The following is a 15,747-nucleotide window of genomic DNA, read 5'->3' on the forward strand; positions in this document are numbered from 1 at the left end:
GAATCCCATGCCGACTGTAGCAAATCCAATTGCAGTGAGCATTGTCCCAGCAACAACCTGTAAAACTCCTAGAAAGAACACCAGCAGCCCTTCCCATGAGAAACGAGGCTTTTCTTCTACAGAAAAGACGTATATCAGGCCTCGATTGTAGAGATTTTTAACTTCCGTTTGCAGATCTTCATCATCAGTCGGCACCAGGGAGAAAACTGGTGATTTCTTGACCACTGCATCCCGCTCCTTTCCTTTTATTTCGTCCAGTTTTGTGATGGCTTCACTGATATTTTTATTCAAGCATTCAAGCATTTTGTTCTTGGTTGTGAACTGCTTTTCAAGGCTGGTTGAGCCACTGTTGGCGGAGTCTGGAGAGGACATTTTTATAAGCTGCAGGCAGAGCGTAGCTTCCTCGCTGAGGTACTTCAGAGATTGCTGTGCCTGACATAGATCTTCTCTGGCCTTAGTGAGGTAATCCGCCTTTTGCTGCTGAACAGTGCAGTATGCATGATAGTAAAAAGCTATGGCTGCCCAATTTTTATCCTTTTTCATGGCTTCTTCATAAAGCCTATTGCTGTCATCCCAACGTTGTTCATTCAGTGCAATGTTTCCAAACTTGATGTAATGATAAATGCTAGAGCATGGTGAAGTCTTATTTTGAGACTGACTTTTTGCCTGAGACAAATCGTGTTTCAAGCTCTCTTGCAATTCATTTCTTTTCAACTGGTCAATTTCTTCTGATTTCCTTTGCAGCCATTTTCCCCAGAATTCATTCATGATGTCAACAACAACCATTTTTTCAGATGGATCAGTGTTCCTGTAGATGTCTTGAAGAGTTTTGCAATACTCCGAAAACAGATCCTCCCGCAGTTTCATCTCATCTACGGTCCTCATGTGATTCATCTTTTCTGCAGCAAGTCTGTCCCTTGTGCTCTTGGCTTCCTCCAGAGAAGACACTGGCCTTAAGGACTGCTGTCGATGATCGGTGGACATGATTACCTGAGCAGAACCGGGTTTACCTTTCCGTGCGGTACGGCCAAAAGCCTGGAGTTCAACTCTTGTGTTCTCAGAAAGGAAGGACAGGATCACAAATAATCCTCCATTGTTGTTCACCTCTTTGGAAACTTTTATGTCTGTGCCACGCCCGGCAAGGTTTGTGGCAACAATGACATCACCAGGAAGCAGTTTCTTTTTACTTTTACTTAAACTGTCGCTGTCGCTGCGGCAGTAGAGAATGAGTTTATCATCTGGGATGTTGTCTTTCAGCTCTTTGTGGATCTCTTGGGCTTCATTGATAGTTTCACAGATCACCAGGGCTGCTCTTCCATTTCTGTAGGAATTCGGGGTAATTTCGTCCATAACGACATGTTTTATTTCAGATTTCCACTCTTCAGTAGAAGTCTTCACAGTGCCTTTGACCTCAAATAACTTCTTCCTGTTGAATGTTGGCATCTTGCAGGCTGAGAGATTTGGATATAGGTCCTGCAAAAACAGAATGTCTGTTTTGCTCCCAAGTGTCCCTGTGGTTCCATATATTTTCCCTTGGTACTTTTCAAAAAAAGCAATGTTAGAAACATAGTTCGTCACTGTTGAAATTGTGCTCAGTTTTATTTGGTGTTTCATCTCGACAAATTGCTGCAGACCATCACCCCATTTCTTGTTTAGTTCTACAATACCAGTGGATCTGAAGTCCACAGGACAGATACTATCATTTTGTACAACGTATTCACGTCCTTGCCTCAGACTCATTGCCAGAAATGCATTCTGGACCCACACCGACACCTTTTTCTCTGTCAGATCTTTCAGGAATCCAGGGATGCTGATTTTGTCTTTATCGTCTGTACTGTCTGTACTGGTGTACTGAATCTTCTTTGATATCAACCCTGCAATGGGCTCGATGAGAGCTTCTGAATCATAGAGAGGACAGCACATGCCTTCTTCCAAAACAAGGACTTTAAGGTCTGGAATGTCCTGGTTGCTGTAAGGGCTGGATTTCCTAAGACAGAGCAACCCGTTGTCATCTAAAGTGTAAACAGTAAAGCCATAAGGCACATACTGTTCAATTTCATGGAAGAATTGTACCATGGCATCCTGACTCACAATTTTCAGTTTTGTACTTGGTTGCTCTTTGTTGTCACGATAGTAATGGTCTGTAAATCCTTCTGGCACAATGTTGGATTGTTCAGCAATTTGTAAAATGTCCATTGGCTCCTTAATTTCACTTTCTTCTGTGTCAATTGAGTCAAATAAGACTTTGAAGAATGGAGCAGGGGGACCCTGTACAAATGTCTGGTCTGCTGTAGACAGGAAGCCATATAGCCTGACGTGGCTCCAGATCATGGCCAGAACAGTGTTCAGGTGCTGCATGGAGACCATGGGGCTGGACAGGTAGGTCAGCTGAACTCCCTGGTCCAGCAGCAATGAGTCCACTTCATCGATTATGATGCACTGGTAGCTGCGACCAGGCCTCACATCCTTCATCTCAAATATCTGGCGAAGGTGATCTGCAGCGAAGGCTTCGATGGTTCCATAGACCACATCCTTCTGGTAGCAAGCCTTTCGATATTTGTCGTCAGTTTTGTTTGTGTTTGCGTCCGCTGTGATGTTAAAGTACAAATAGAACTGGCTCCATTCTCTTGCATCTCTTTCACATAAGACAGATGAGCTGGACACCACATCTACCTTTTCACCTCGAAGTGCACGCAGCACTGCAAACATGGCTATGACACAAGATTTCCCCTCTCCAGTGCCCATCTCCAGCAGCTTTCCTGTGTCAGACAAGGCCAAGAGGCACCAGCTTATCAACTGAGTAGATCTGGGCCACCACTTCCTTTCAGCCTTGTGCAGATGTACAGCATTGCATAAGACTGCTAGGATCTCCTGAAGGTCCTCTGTGTCTGTGCTGAGACTCCTAGCTCGCTGTACATCTGTGTGGTTTTCAATTTCACCGGTTTCAATCAGGTTTGTTACATGGTTTACTACTACTTCTACTTTCCTCAATGTTGGTTCATCAACATCTTTCCTCTGCTTTATTTCATCAAAAATAGCATCCATGCTTCTTTCCTCAGCTCCAAGACTCTGTTCTAATTGTTGGATCATTTTCTCTGTTCCACATGAAACCAAAAGCTGAAGGAGAGATTGTTTTTTCTCATCTGTCCACTTGGAAGAAATCTGATATGTTGCCAGCATATGTAAAATCTTCTTGATGGAAATACAGCCTTCATCATGATGATGGTCAGTTAATGCTCCAAGGAGGTCTAAGGCCTCTACTGGTGACCAAAGCTCTCCAAGATTTGAAGCCATCTGGAAGATTTCTTTCGTAGTTGTTGATGCTTGGAGGTTCACTGCACAGTCAAATAAAACCTCCAAACACAATTTGCCTCCGGAGGATGGTATGTTTTCCTCAGCTTCTGTTTCTGTAGTAATCGCTTTCAGGAGATTCTCAAGAAACGTCAGAACAAAGACCTCATTAGAAGGCAATGCTTTTCCAGTCATTTTTTGCAAGAAGGTGACAATTCCGTTGTCAGCGTTTGCGTCACTGTATTGATTGATGTGGAGGACCTGAAAAAGAGCCTTAATGAACTTGTGTCTCACTTCCATATTCGCGGTGGGAAATTTACCCATGAGGCTTTGCAGGATCTCTGCAGCAAACACCAGAGCGTCATTGTCCTTGAGCCTCAAAAGTTCCAGATTATGGGAAGCACTGAGACTTCTTTCTTCAATGATGAATCCACGACTAGGCTGAGGTTTCCCTGTTTCCATCACCTCTAAGCCATAATGGAAGTAATCAGTGACAAAATCATCCATGGTTCCATACACAATGTCTGCTTTGTAGACATCCAAGTGGAATGCTTTAGGTTTCATCGTGTTTGTGTTCAGAGAAATTCCAAGATGCTTGTAGAAGTCAGACCACTCCTTAGTTTGCTCCTCTATGTGAACATCAGAGGACAGCACAACGTTAAGTTTGTTTCCCAGTAAGACTTGTGTGGCTGCAAACATTGCTGTGACACATTGGTCCTCTTCCAAACCAACCAGTTGTAGTGCTCCATTCTTTTCAGTCAGCACCAGCACACACCACTGCATCATCTGCTTCACTGTGGGCCACCGGCCTTTCGTGTCAAAAACAACCTTGCAGAGCTGAGACAGAGCATCTTGCATGTCATGTGCATTCAGGTTTACACATTTAATGGAATCTTTCATAAATGGTAAATTCTCATCTGCATTGTCTGAATATTGCAGGACACCAATGGTAATGTTCTTGATCATATCAATCAAAGAATCATCCAAATGTAATTCTGCTAGAGCTGCGACCACACTGCTCTCATCTTGCCTTCTGAGAGACTCCAGTTGGAATCTCTCAGGGCCAACAATGTCAAGAGCCTGGATGAGAGAGTGGCCGGAGTCATCCGTCCACACTGGTGATATGTCATACATTTGTACCCACGCAAGGACTTCAGTTATTGGAGCATCATCTGCATATTTCTGTGACAGCGCTTTGAGCAGAGTCAATGCTTCTGTTGGGGTCCATTGGTTTTTTTGCACAAGTCTGAGGAGCATTTCAGTGGATTCCATGTGGGTTTCATCGCCAATTCGATGTGTGAGTGTGGACAAGAGAAACTTCAAGCACTGGATTTCCATCGGTAAAATGAATGCTGTGGCTCGCTCAACTGCACTCTGTAGTGATGATGTGAGGTTGCTGAGGAATTCTAGCAGATAGAGATGCTCAGTGGAAAGCTCATCCTTAGCCCATGCTTTGGCTATGAGGACTCCATCAGTGTCAGAACTGCCGTAGTCAGTGAAAAAATGCATAAGGTTCAGGTAGAGGGCTTGAGTCAGCAGGAAGCTCTCAACATCACTACAAGCCGCCTGGCTGATTGACCCCACCAGGGACTGCACATGATTGGAGATGTTTTGCAGGGAAACTCCCTCAGACATCTCCAGAGGCAGAGCACACAGCTCTGTGATGAACACTTGGGTGTGTTGTAGAGTGCTGAGTGACGGAGGAGCACCATTCACCCATTCATCAAACAGAAGCGTGTCCAGGGCTGACAGGATCTTCAGCAGCTCGGATCGGCTCGGATCGGCAGTCAGCCGAGCCAGACTGAGGTTTGGAACTGGGATGCTGCATTTTGACGAGATGATTTCTAGAAGCTCATCTCTGTCACTGTCTGATGCATATCTTGCCTCAAACTCATCCAGATGGCTGATCAGAACATCTCTCTTGGACCTCATTTCCTCTGAAATGAAGCCACTGAGTTGTTGTTTCTCATGCTGCTCTTTGGCTTGTTTGTGTGACTCTTGTAATCTTTGATTCAGACCTTCTTGTCTCTTCTTCTCTTCAGCTTCTGTTTCCCTTTGCCGCTGTTCCTCTCTCTTTCTCTCCTCCTCTCTCTTTCTCTCCTCCTCTCTCTTTCTCTCCTCCTCTCTCCTCCTCTCCTCCTCTCTCCTCCTCTCCTCTTCTCTTCTCATCTGCTCTTGTCGATCCCTGATTGGCTTATTAAAACAATATTGACACTCATAGATCATATCATAGCCAACTTGTCTGTAGTATTCACCTCCATTGAACTCATGAACATGTCTTCCATGCATATGTATTTGTCTATAGTCTGCATGGTCGTTGCATGGATTAAGTATTTTACCACACTTGCAGCATCTGAGGTTGTTGCCATAATTCTGTTTACTTTCTGATGGTGTATTCCCCATCTCTGCAGAATTGAGCTGCTACAGCTGTGTGACCTGAAAGATACAACCAACATATGACAGTAACTATTGCTGCTGTTGAATTTTGAATGGTTGGGCTACGATTTTACATAATAATTATATGTGTGTGTGTGTGTGTGTGTGTGTGTGTGTGTGTGTGTGTGTGTGTGTGTGTGTGTGTGTGTGTGTGTGTGTGTGTACACACGCACCTTTCGCACGCACGCACGCACTCTCTCTCTCTCTCTCTCTCTCTCTCTCTCTCTCTCTCTCTCTCTCTCTCTCACACACACACACACACACACACACACACACACACACACACACACACACACACACACACACACACACACACACACACACACACACACACACACACACACACACACACACTCGTGGGTGCCAAAGGCGAGAAAGATGAGATTTTGTTTTCAGTGTAAAACACTAGAGGGTGCTTGTCGCCATCGTCTGAATGATCGTCTTTTGCTAGGAGGCACATACAGGCAGAAAACGACGAGTAGGGAAAAATAAATAATCTCTGCCGGCCCCTTTCATGACGACACCAGGCCCAGGAAATGAATCCCAATGCATTTTTCCCATAGACATTTAAAAAAGTATTTATTTAAAGACGGTTACGCCGCGGACAAAGCCAACTGGAGTTGTGACAAATCATGACAGTAAACACAATATTTTGGACCAAACAAAGAAGAAAAACAACAAAAAAGTGTTGTAACCTGCCGTTTGTTTCTTCTTTCTAATTATTTGTTTTGCCCAAAAAATTGTGTTTGTTGTCATGATTTGTCACGACAAGAGTTGGCTTTGTACAACGCTTAAAAGGTCTTTAAATAAATACTTTTTGAAATGTCTATGAGGAAAATGAACGGAGAATCATTTCCTGGGCCCTGGTAGGGGGCGGGACTGCGACGCTCTATAGTGTTATCTGATTCAGAAAAATTTATTTATCTTGTTTTTGGTCAAAACAAGCTTTTATCCATTTGCTATGGCACCACACAGAAATGTGCAGAGGGAGAAATTATTTGGCATGGTGGCCAAATTGGGGGTTAAAAAGTATCTGATGGCAATTGGCATTCGCCCTACATGGATAATATTATGGCCCAGGTCATTCATTTATTTTTTTCAACCCCAATACTAGTCTCTCAGAAATGTCATCTAAATAGTTTAACATAAGTGTTGTGTTGTCAACTCAGGCCTCATTCACACGTACCAAACACCAATCAAGCAAATGTTTGGTCGTTTTTTTTTGTTTTTGGGCCACCACAATGCTTTTCCAATGAGAGTCACATTAAACAAACCCTTTGTTTACATCTAGCATCCAACAATGTTGTATGCTAGATCGAAAGGTGTGAGTGAGGCCTACGGCTGAGCTCACACCTTTCATGCAATTCTCGTGCTCGTTGGATGCTCGTTGGATGCATGTTGTGTTGTGTCATGGCCGCCCAATGTATTTCCAATGGGAGTCACGTGCTTTGACACAACATTGTGTTGTATGAGGGGGAGGGGGGGCAGTCGAAACACAGCCGAAAGCCATACAACAGCTTGTAGGCGCAACATCCACACAACGTCCACACAACACAGAGGGTGGGGTTAACCACCAACCAATAGGAGAGAAGGGCTGTTTTGTATCCCAATGGGCGGAGTTTAGTTGTAGTCTCCTGAGCCCCGCAGAAAAGTCCGACTGGAGAGTGACAGAAGAGGCCCAGGCCACACCACTCTGGATCTTTTGCAAAACGCACATTTCTTGATGTCACCGCTTATTAGCGCATATCATTTTTACTATAATTAGGTGAGAAATGCAGCTTGTGCCTGCATGGAAACTACACAGATATCTATCCAATTGTTCATGTTTATATATCACTGTTAACAACTTTAAAACGTATTATGTTGCATCAACTGCAGTGAGCAAAGGCTCTGCTCTGCTGCATCCAATAATAAATATATCAGCCTACTAGTCCAGTGCGGACTGGTGATTTAATTTGTATTGGTGCCGAGTGCTAAGCACAACCGATTGTTTTAATTCAAAGTGGTATATATTCTGTGAAATGTTTATCGTCATTCCGTATCTACAAGCTCCAAGTGTTGCGTCCACATGCAGCGCGTTCCAAGCAGAGGTCCTCAAGTATAGGTATAGGTAAAACACTGCCAGTCCTCAGCGCAATGGCCCGTTGCGCAAAGAAGTTGAGATTTTACTTGTGTGATATTCAGATAATCTTCAACCGATTGTTATAATTCGAAGTGGTATATATTCTGTGAAGTTTATATTTTCATTGGGTGTACAAGTCATGTTTTTAATATGCCTTTATCAAATGATATAGAGAGATGGGTAGTGCCCAAGTCCTGTTAGCCATGCAGCCTATATGATCTGTGGTGCGCTTTATAGGCCTATACACTCTCTCAATTAGGGATTTTCCCAGAGGTTAATTTCACTGATGTGTACAACGTTTATTCAAATAGTTTCATTTGTATTGGAGTGCGAAGCTTGAACAATAGGTTCATTGCGGACCGCTACGGATAAACTGTGGATATTAACCTACCATAAGGACCCAGGCCAAATGCCATTGCGCAGTAGCCTACACCAACAAGTCTATGCGTGGTGTGTGCATAGCCGCATGTGAAACTATATCGTGCTGTATTTTGCTCTCCATTTCATGGTCATGGTCATGCGAGGAGAGAGAGAGAGAGAGAGAGGGTGCAGAGAGAGAGAGAGAGGTGTGTGAATGGAATCGCATCGTGCGTATATTATATGGCACATCTCTCTCATGTTTAGGTAATTAAGGGCGCACCATTGAATGCATGTCACTGTGCCTACATGCTGACAATGTGCGCGCGTGAACTTGTATTAGCCAGCCTACACATTATAACGTGACATTTATTATACAGCTCGAAAATATAGCCACTCTACAAGCTCACAACTTGTTACTTCTATAGGTCTGACTCTGCTATTAATTTATGTGCAGGACTTGCCAAGTCGCCAGAGCAATGGTAAAGTGTCTATCATTTTTAAATTGAGAAAAGTCGAGTCGGGATTTGGAGATTTACGCACATAGTGTGACATGCTGACAGACAATGAAAGAAACATGTTCCACTTCCACTCACAATTTAGGTGGCTTTTAAAATGCGGTACTTATTCCTTCATTAAAAAATATGATTGGCACCTCATAAGTGTAAATATAAAAGCAAGTATAATATAGCCTACAATTGAAACCCGCTACTGCAGTGATTTTATCCTGTGTTCAATGCGTTTCTGCGTTTGGGTGTGGACATAGATATCTCTGTCGTATGGCCAGGGATTTTTTCTAAAACGGAGGACGAAAATATCCTTTCCGTTTTGCAAAAGATCCAGAGTGGTGTGGCCTGGGCCTCGTCACCCGTGCGCAACTTGGAGACCTCAAATAAGCCATCTCAGTCCGTGATTTCTAGCACTTTTCTGATGATGATGATGATGATTGTGGCAGTAGGGCTACTGTATGTATACGATAGACTACAAGGTCCAGCATGCTTTGCATGTATCAGACTTCCGGTGACTAGTAAAGTGTTGTACAAGCTACTAGCTGTGTCCCGTGTCCCGTCATTTAACATGATGTCAGAAGTGATAATAAGAACTCAAATAATTACCGCGATATACTCCCGTACTCCCGCGGATGTTTTCTCGTCAAGACCATAGCCAAGAAGGAGCTCTGTGGTGAAGATAATTGCGGAAAACAGTGCTGAACAGGGACAAGAGAGGGGGGAAAAAAAAGCCCGCGAGTCTGCTCTAGTGTCGGCTACACACACATGGGAGAGAACGGGAGGAGTGAAAGAACAACATAAACGTTTTTCTGAACATCGACAACGAGAGGTAATACAGAATGGCAGCTATTCAAATCTCACACCCAGATTCATTTGACTTCTCAAATCCGTCAGAATGGCCAAGATGGATCAGAAGGTTTGAGAGATTTCGTGTGGCATCCGGATTAGATGAGAAAGGAGAAGAATATCAGGTGAATTCACTTCTCTATGCTATGGGAGATGCTGCAGATGACATTTTGACCGTTCTACCGTTGTCCGATGCAAATAAAAAGAAGTATGATGCAGTTAAAGCAGCATTTGAACAGCACTGTGTAGGAAAGTACAATGTGATATTTGAAAGAGCTCAGTTTAACATGAGGTTCCAACAAGATGGAGAGAGTGCAGAAGCATTCATCACAGTTGTGCACAAGTTAGCTGAACATTGTAACTATGGAGGGCTGAAGGAAGAGCTAATAAGAGACCGAATTGTGGTTGGGATAAATGACAGGAGGCTGTCAGAACAGCTACAAATGGACGCAGAATTAACCCTGGCGAAGACAATACAAAAAGTGAGACAAAGTGAAACTGTCAAGAAACAACAGGCAGTGATGTACAGTGCTGCTGTGGGAGGAGAATCCAAGATAAATGTGGACGCCGTTCAAACAAGGTTTCAGTACTTAGGAAAAAAGTTTCAACACGCAAACAGGGGCCAAAGATCGGACACTCAAGGAGAAAAAGAGTGTGGCCGATGTGGAAGAGGACGCAAACATGCATGGAAGGACTGTCCCGCCAAGGATGCAGAATGTCGAAGGTGTCACAAAATCGGACATTATGCCGTAGCCTGTTTCAAAGGTAAAGCCGTGCACACAGTCACTGAATGCCAGTCAGATGCTGACGAGGATCAGGAGGACTATGCCTTTTTAGGAGAAGTGCAAACACAAACTACAAGGCCATGGATGGAAAAAGTAAGGCTGAACGGGGAAGCTATTAACTTTAAAATCGACACAGGAGCGGACGTCACTTCCATACCAGAAAGTGTCTTTAAACCAACACGAGATGGCAAGCTGGAAAAACCACTTAAGCGACTGTTTGGACCAGGTCGCAATCCACTGAATGTAAAAGGCTGTTTCCAGGCCAAAATGATGGCAAAAGGCCTCGCTACAGACCAACAGGTCTATGTCGTGGCAGGACTGACACAACCGCTGTTGGGCCTACCAGCTATAGAGGCCATGGGACTAGTACACAGGGCTGATGAAGTCACTGTGACACAGCCTGAAACCGACTTCAAGGCAGCATATCCAGCTGTGTTTCATGGGCTGGGTGAACTGAAAGAACCGTATCACATAGAGCTGGAACAAGGAGCGACACCCTACGCTCTCTCAACACCCAGACGAGTTCCACTGCCGCTGAGAGAAAAAGTACGTGAAGAACTGGATAGAATGGAAAATATGGGAGTCATATCGAAAGTGACCGAACCAACAGCCTGGTGCTCCGGAATGGTTGTTGTTCCAAAACCAATGAAAGACAAACTCAGGATCTGTGTAGATCTCACACACCTCAATGTGGCAGTAAAGAGGGAACGCCACATTCTACCAGCTGTAGACCAAACACTCGCAATGATGTCAGAGGCAAAGGTTTTCACAAAACTAGATGCTCGATCTGGATTTTGGCAAATCCCATTGACCCCGGAGTCAAGACCACTCACTACCTTCATCACTCCGTTTGGGAGATATCTATTCAACCGCCTGCCCTTTGGCATTGCATCCGCTCCAGAACATTTTCAAAGAAGGATGTCACAAATGTTGGAGGGCTTTGAGGGCGTGTTGTGTCACGCAGATGATGTACTAGTGTATGGACGGCACAGACAGGAACATGACCAAAGGCTACACCGTGTGCTCCAGAAGATGCAGGAGGAAGGCCTCACTTTGAATGAGAAGTGTGAGTTTGCTAAGGAGCACATGATCTTTGTTGGTCACAGGATTTCGACAAGAGGCATCGAGCCTGACCCAAACAAAACTAAAGCGATCCTACAGATGCCAGAGCCGAAATGTGTGGAGGACGTACGCCGCCTAATAGGCATGGCAAATTATCTGGCCAAATTCTTGCCACAGCTGGCTACTGTCACCGTGCCCCTGAAAGACCTACTGAGAGAGAGAAATGAGTGGGTCTGGGGGGAACCTCAACAGACTGCTTTTCAAAAGCTAAAAGAGGGACTGAGCTCACCAAAGGCGCTCGCTAAATATTCAAATACAGCAGAGACAAAAGTAGCAGCAGATGCATCGGCATACGGAATAGGTGCTGTTCTCACACAGAAACAGACCGATGGCTCATGGCAACCAGTGACATATATTTCAAGAGGACTGACAGATACAGAGAAGCGCTATGCGCAAATTGAAAAAGAGGCGCTAGCAGCAACGTGGGCGTGCGAAAGACTGACCTCATACATACAGGGGCTGCACTTCACACTACTGACGGATCATAAGCCCCTGGTCCCACTGTTGAGCACCAGAGGTTTGGATGATCTGCCACCCAGGGTGCTGAGATTTCGTCTGAGACTCCTGAGGTATGATTATGATATTTTCCATGTCCCAGGGAAAAACCTCATCACTGCAGACACGCTGTCTAGAGCTCCACTGCCAGATAAGATATCACCCGATGACTTGCAACTAGAAAAAGAGGTCCAGGTGTTTGTGAATGCTGTTGTGTCCTCGCTCCCTGCTACAGACACTCGATTGGAAGAAATAAAACAGGCGCAGAAAAGGGACGACATATGCACAACTGTGTCACACTATTGTCTAACAGAATGGCCAGAGAAACACTCACTGAGGCCAGATGTTGCCCCCTACTGGCAGGTCAGGGCTGACCTGTATCTCGCAGGTGACCTTCTCATGAAGGGGGAGAGACTTGTGATACCACAGGAGCTCCGAGGGGAGATAATGACTAAACTCCACGAAGGTCATCAGGGGATCTCCAAATGCCGAGCCAGAGCCCAGGAATCAGTATGGTGGCCTGGTATCACTGCCCGCATCAGACAGACAGTAGACAGGTGCGAAATATGTCAAAAACACAGAATACAGTACAGAGAGCCACTGATCCAGACCACAGTCCCAGACCGCCCGTGGCAAAAGGTGGGGATGGACTTGTTTGAATGGAAGAAAAAGACTTACCTGCTTATTGTGGACTATTTTTCTAGGTACATCGAAGTAGCAGAGCTCAGAGTCACGTCAGCGGAGGCTACTGTTCGAGCTGTGAAGGAAGTCTTTAGTCATCAAGGTTACGCAGAGACCGCAGTAACCGACAACGGGCCACAATTCTCATCAGAGACATTCAGATCATTTGCAAAAGAGTGCGGCTTCACACACGTCACGAGCAGTCCTCGTTACCCACAAGCTAACGGTGAGGCGGAACGTGCTGTTCAGACTGTGAAGAGTCTATGGAAAAGAGACACTGACCAAGTCAGAGCACTACTGGCATACAGAGCCACGCCGCTAGAGCACGGATTCTCACCAGCACAGTTGCTGATGGGGAGGAACTTGCGCACATCGCTGCCCCAGCCTTCAAGCAAGCTGGATCCTAAATGGCCGGACCTGCAGGAGTTTCGCCAGAAGGATGAGGAAGGGAGACGCAAGCAAGCGGCAACCTACGACCTCCACCACCGTTCCAGAATGCTCCCAGAGCTCCCAACTGGACAGAAAGTGTGGATCACCACGGAGGCCGCCCCAGGGACTGTACTGAGAACTGCCCACACACCAAGGTCATACTTAGTAGAGACTGATAGGGGCATTCTAAGGAGAAACAGAATCCACCTCAGAGCCACAGGTGCTCCTCCTGAACAACCACAAGCCACCAGGTCAGGTAGAGTGTCGAGGGCTCCTGAGAGACTGGATTTGTAAAACATGTACGATACAAGTTCATTTGATTTTCATGTTTTGCAGATGTTAAAAGAAAAAAGGAAAAAAAAGAAAGAAAAGAAAACAACAATGCATGTAACATCAGTTCTATGAAAACAGTTCTATTAAAAGTTGAATGTCTGTTGCTAGCTAAGAAGGGGAGGTGTGGCAGTAGGGCTACTGTATGTATACGATAGACTACAAGGTCCAGCATGCTTTGCATGTATCAGACTTCCGGTGACTAGTAAAGTGTTGTACAAGCTACTAGCTGTGTCCCGTGTCCCGTCATTTAACAATGATGAAATGACGCACGGCTGTCTCCAGTCATTTCAACAATCAGTACCAGATTTAAAGGCACTGATTCTGTGTGTTGGCTTGTTCAGAAGAGGATGACGTCTTTCGAAGAAAGTTTGATTCATTTAGCAAGCCAGTGCCCCATTCTGTATGTAAAAAGCCATCCGTTTTATTATGACAGTGTACAACGCGACTCCACATATCGCCGTATTGGTCACCAATAGCCTAAGGCTGAGCTCACACCTTTCATGCAATTCTCTGTGCTCGTTGGGTGTTGTGTCATGGCCGCCCAGCGGCCCAATGCATTTCCAATGGAGGTCACATGGTTTGACCCAACATTGTGTTGTGTGAGGGGGAGGGGCGCAGTCGTCCGCCCCTCCCCCTCACACAACACAATGTTGGGTCAAACCATGTGACCTCCATTGGAAATGCATTGGGCCGCTGGGCGGCCATGACACAACACCCAACGAGCACGAGAATTGCATGAAAGGTGTGAGCTCAGCCTATGGCTGAGCTCACACCTTTCATGCAATTCTCGTGCTCGTTGGATGCTCGTTGGATGCATGTTGTGTTGTGTCATGGCCGTCCCTCCCTAGATGCATCCATTTCCCACAAGGCTTTGCGGGAAGTGGGCGGTGCGCTAGAGCGGAATGCGGAAAACAACAGACCCATGTTTATCTGCGTGTAGTTTTTGGTGACCAATACGGCGATATGTGGAGTTGTACACTGTCATAATAAAACGGATGGCTTTTTACATACAGAATGGGGCACTGGCTTGCTAAATGAATCAAACTTTCTTCGAAAGACGTCATCCTCTTCTGAACAAGCCAACACACAGAATCAGTGCCTTTAAATCTGGTACTGATTGTTGAAATGACTGGAGACAGCCGTGCGTCATTTCATCATCATCATCATCAGAACCTTCATTTAAGCGTGGAGTACAATTTAGGGGCAGGCCCTCATTTTCAATGTAGCCGAAATACAAAATAACTATAATAGATAGATGAGAATTAATTAAAACAGTTACATTGTTGAACAAAAGTGCTAGAAATCACGGACTGAGATGGCTTATTTGAGGTCTCCAAGTTGCGCACGGGTGACGAGGCAAAACGGATATTTTCGTCCTCCGTTTTAGAAAAAATCCCTGGCCGACAGAGATATCTATGTCCACACCCAAACGCAGAAACGCATTGAACACAGGATAAAATCACTACAGTAGCAGGTTTCAATTGTAGGCTATATTATACTTGCTTTTATATTTACACTTATGAGGTGCCAATCATATTTTTTAATGAAGGAATAAGTACCGCATTTTAAAAGCCACCTAAATTGTGAGTGGAAGTGGAACATGTTTCTTTCATTGTCTGTCAGCATGTCAGTTGTCACACTATGTGCGTAAATCTCCAAATCCCGACTCTCGACTTTTCTCAATTTAAAAATTATAGACACTTTACCATTGCTCTGGCGACTTGGCAAGTCCTGCACATAAATTAATAGCAGAGTCAGACCTATAGAAGTAACAAGTTGTGAGCTTGTAGAGTGGCTATATTTTCGAGCTGTATAATAAATGTCACGTTATAATGTGTAGGCTGGCTAATACAAGTTCACGCGCGCACATTGTCAGCATGTAGGCACAGTGACATGCATTCAATGGTGCGCCCTTAATTACCTAAACATGAGAGAGATGTGCCATATACGCACGATGCGATTCCGTTCACACACCTCTCTCTCTCTCTCTCTCTCTCTCTGTCTCTCTCTCTCTCCTCGCATGACCATGACCATGAAATGGAGAGCAAAATACAGCACGATATAGTTTCACATGCGGCTATGCACACACCACGCATAGACTTGTTGGTGTAGGCTACTGCGCAATGGCATTTGGCCTGAGTCCTTATTGGTAGGTTAATATCCACAGTTTATCCGTAGCGGTCCGCAATGAACCTATTGTTCAAGCTTCGCACTCCAATACAAATGAAACTATTTGAATAAGTGTTGTACACATCAGTGAAATTAACCTATGGGAAAATCCGTAATTGAGAGAGTGTATAGGCCTGCACCACAGATCATATAGGCTGCATGGCTAACAGGA

At 44.9% G+C, this 15,747-nt stretch overlaps 1 protein-coding gene across 1 annotated transcript; it reads right to left on the bottom strand.

Moving 5' to 3' along the window:
• Positions 1-587: 587 nt before the first annotated feature.
• On the bottom strand, positions 588-5,223 carry LOC306928718 (protein translocase subunit SecA-like; the record flags this gene model as incomplete). The annotated part of the gene is given in 3 exon segments (XM_079508988.1): positions 588-644; positions 646-2,918; positions 4,665-5,223. Coding segments are annotated over 3 exon segments (2,889 nt in total).
• Between the last annotated feature and the right edge of the window lie 10,524 nt (positions 5,224-15,747).

This window comes from Electrona antarctica, assembly GCF_951216825.1.
Source record: "Electrona antarctica genome assembly, chromosome: 8".
NCBI lineage: Eukaryota > Metazoa > Chordata > Actinopteri > Myctophiformes > Myctophidae > Electrona > Electrona antarctica.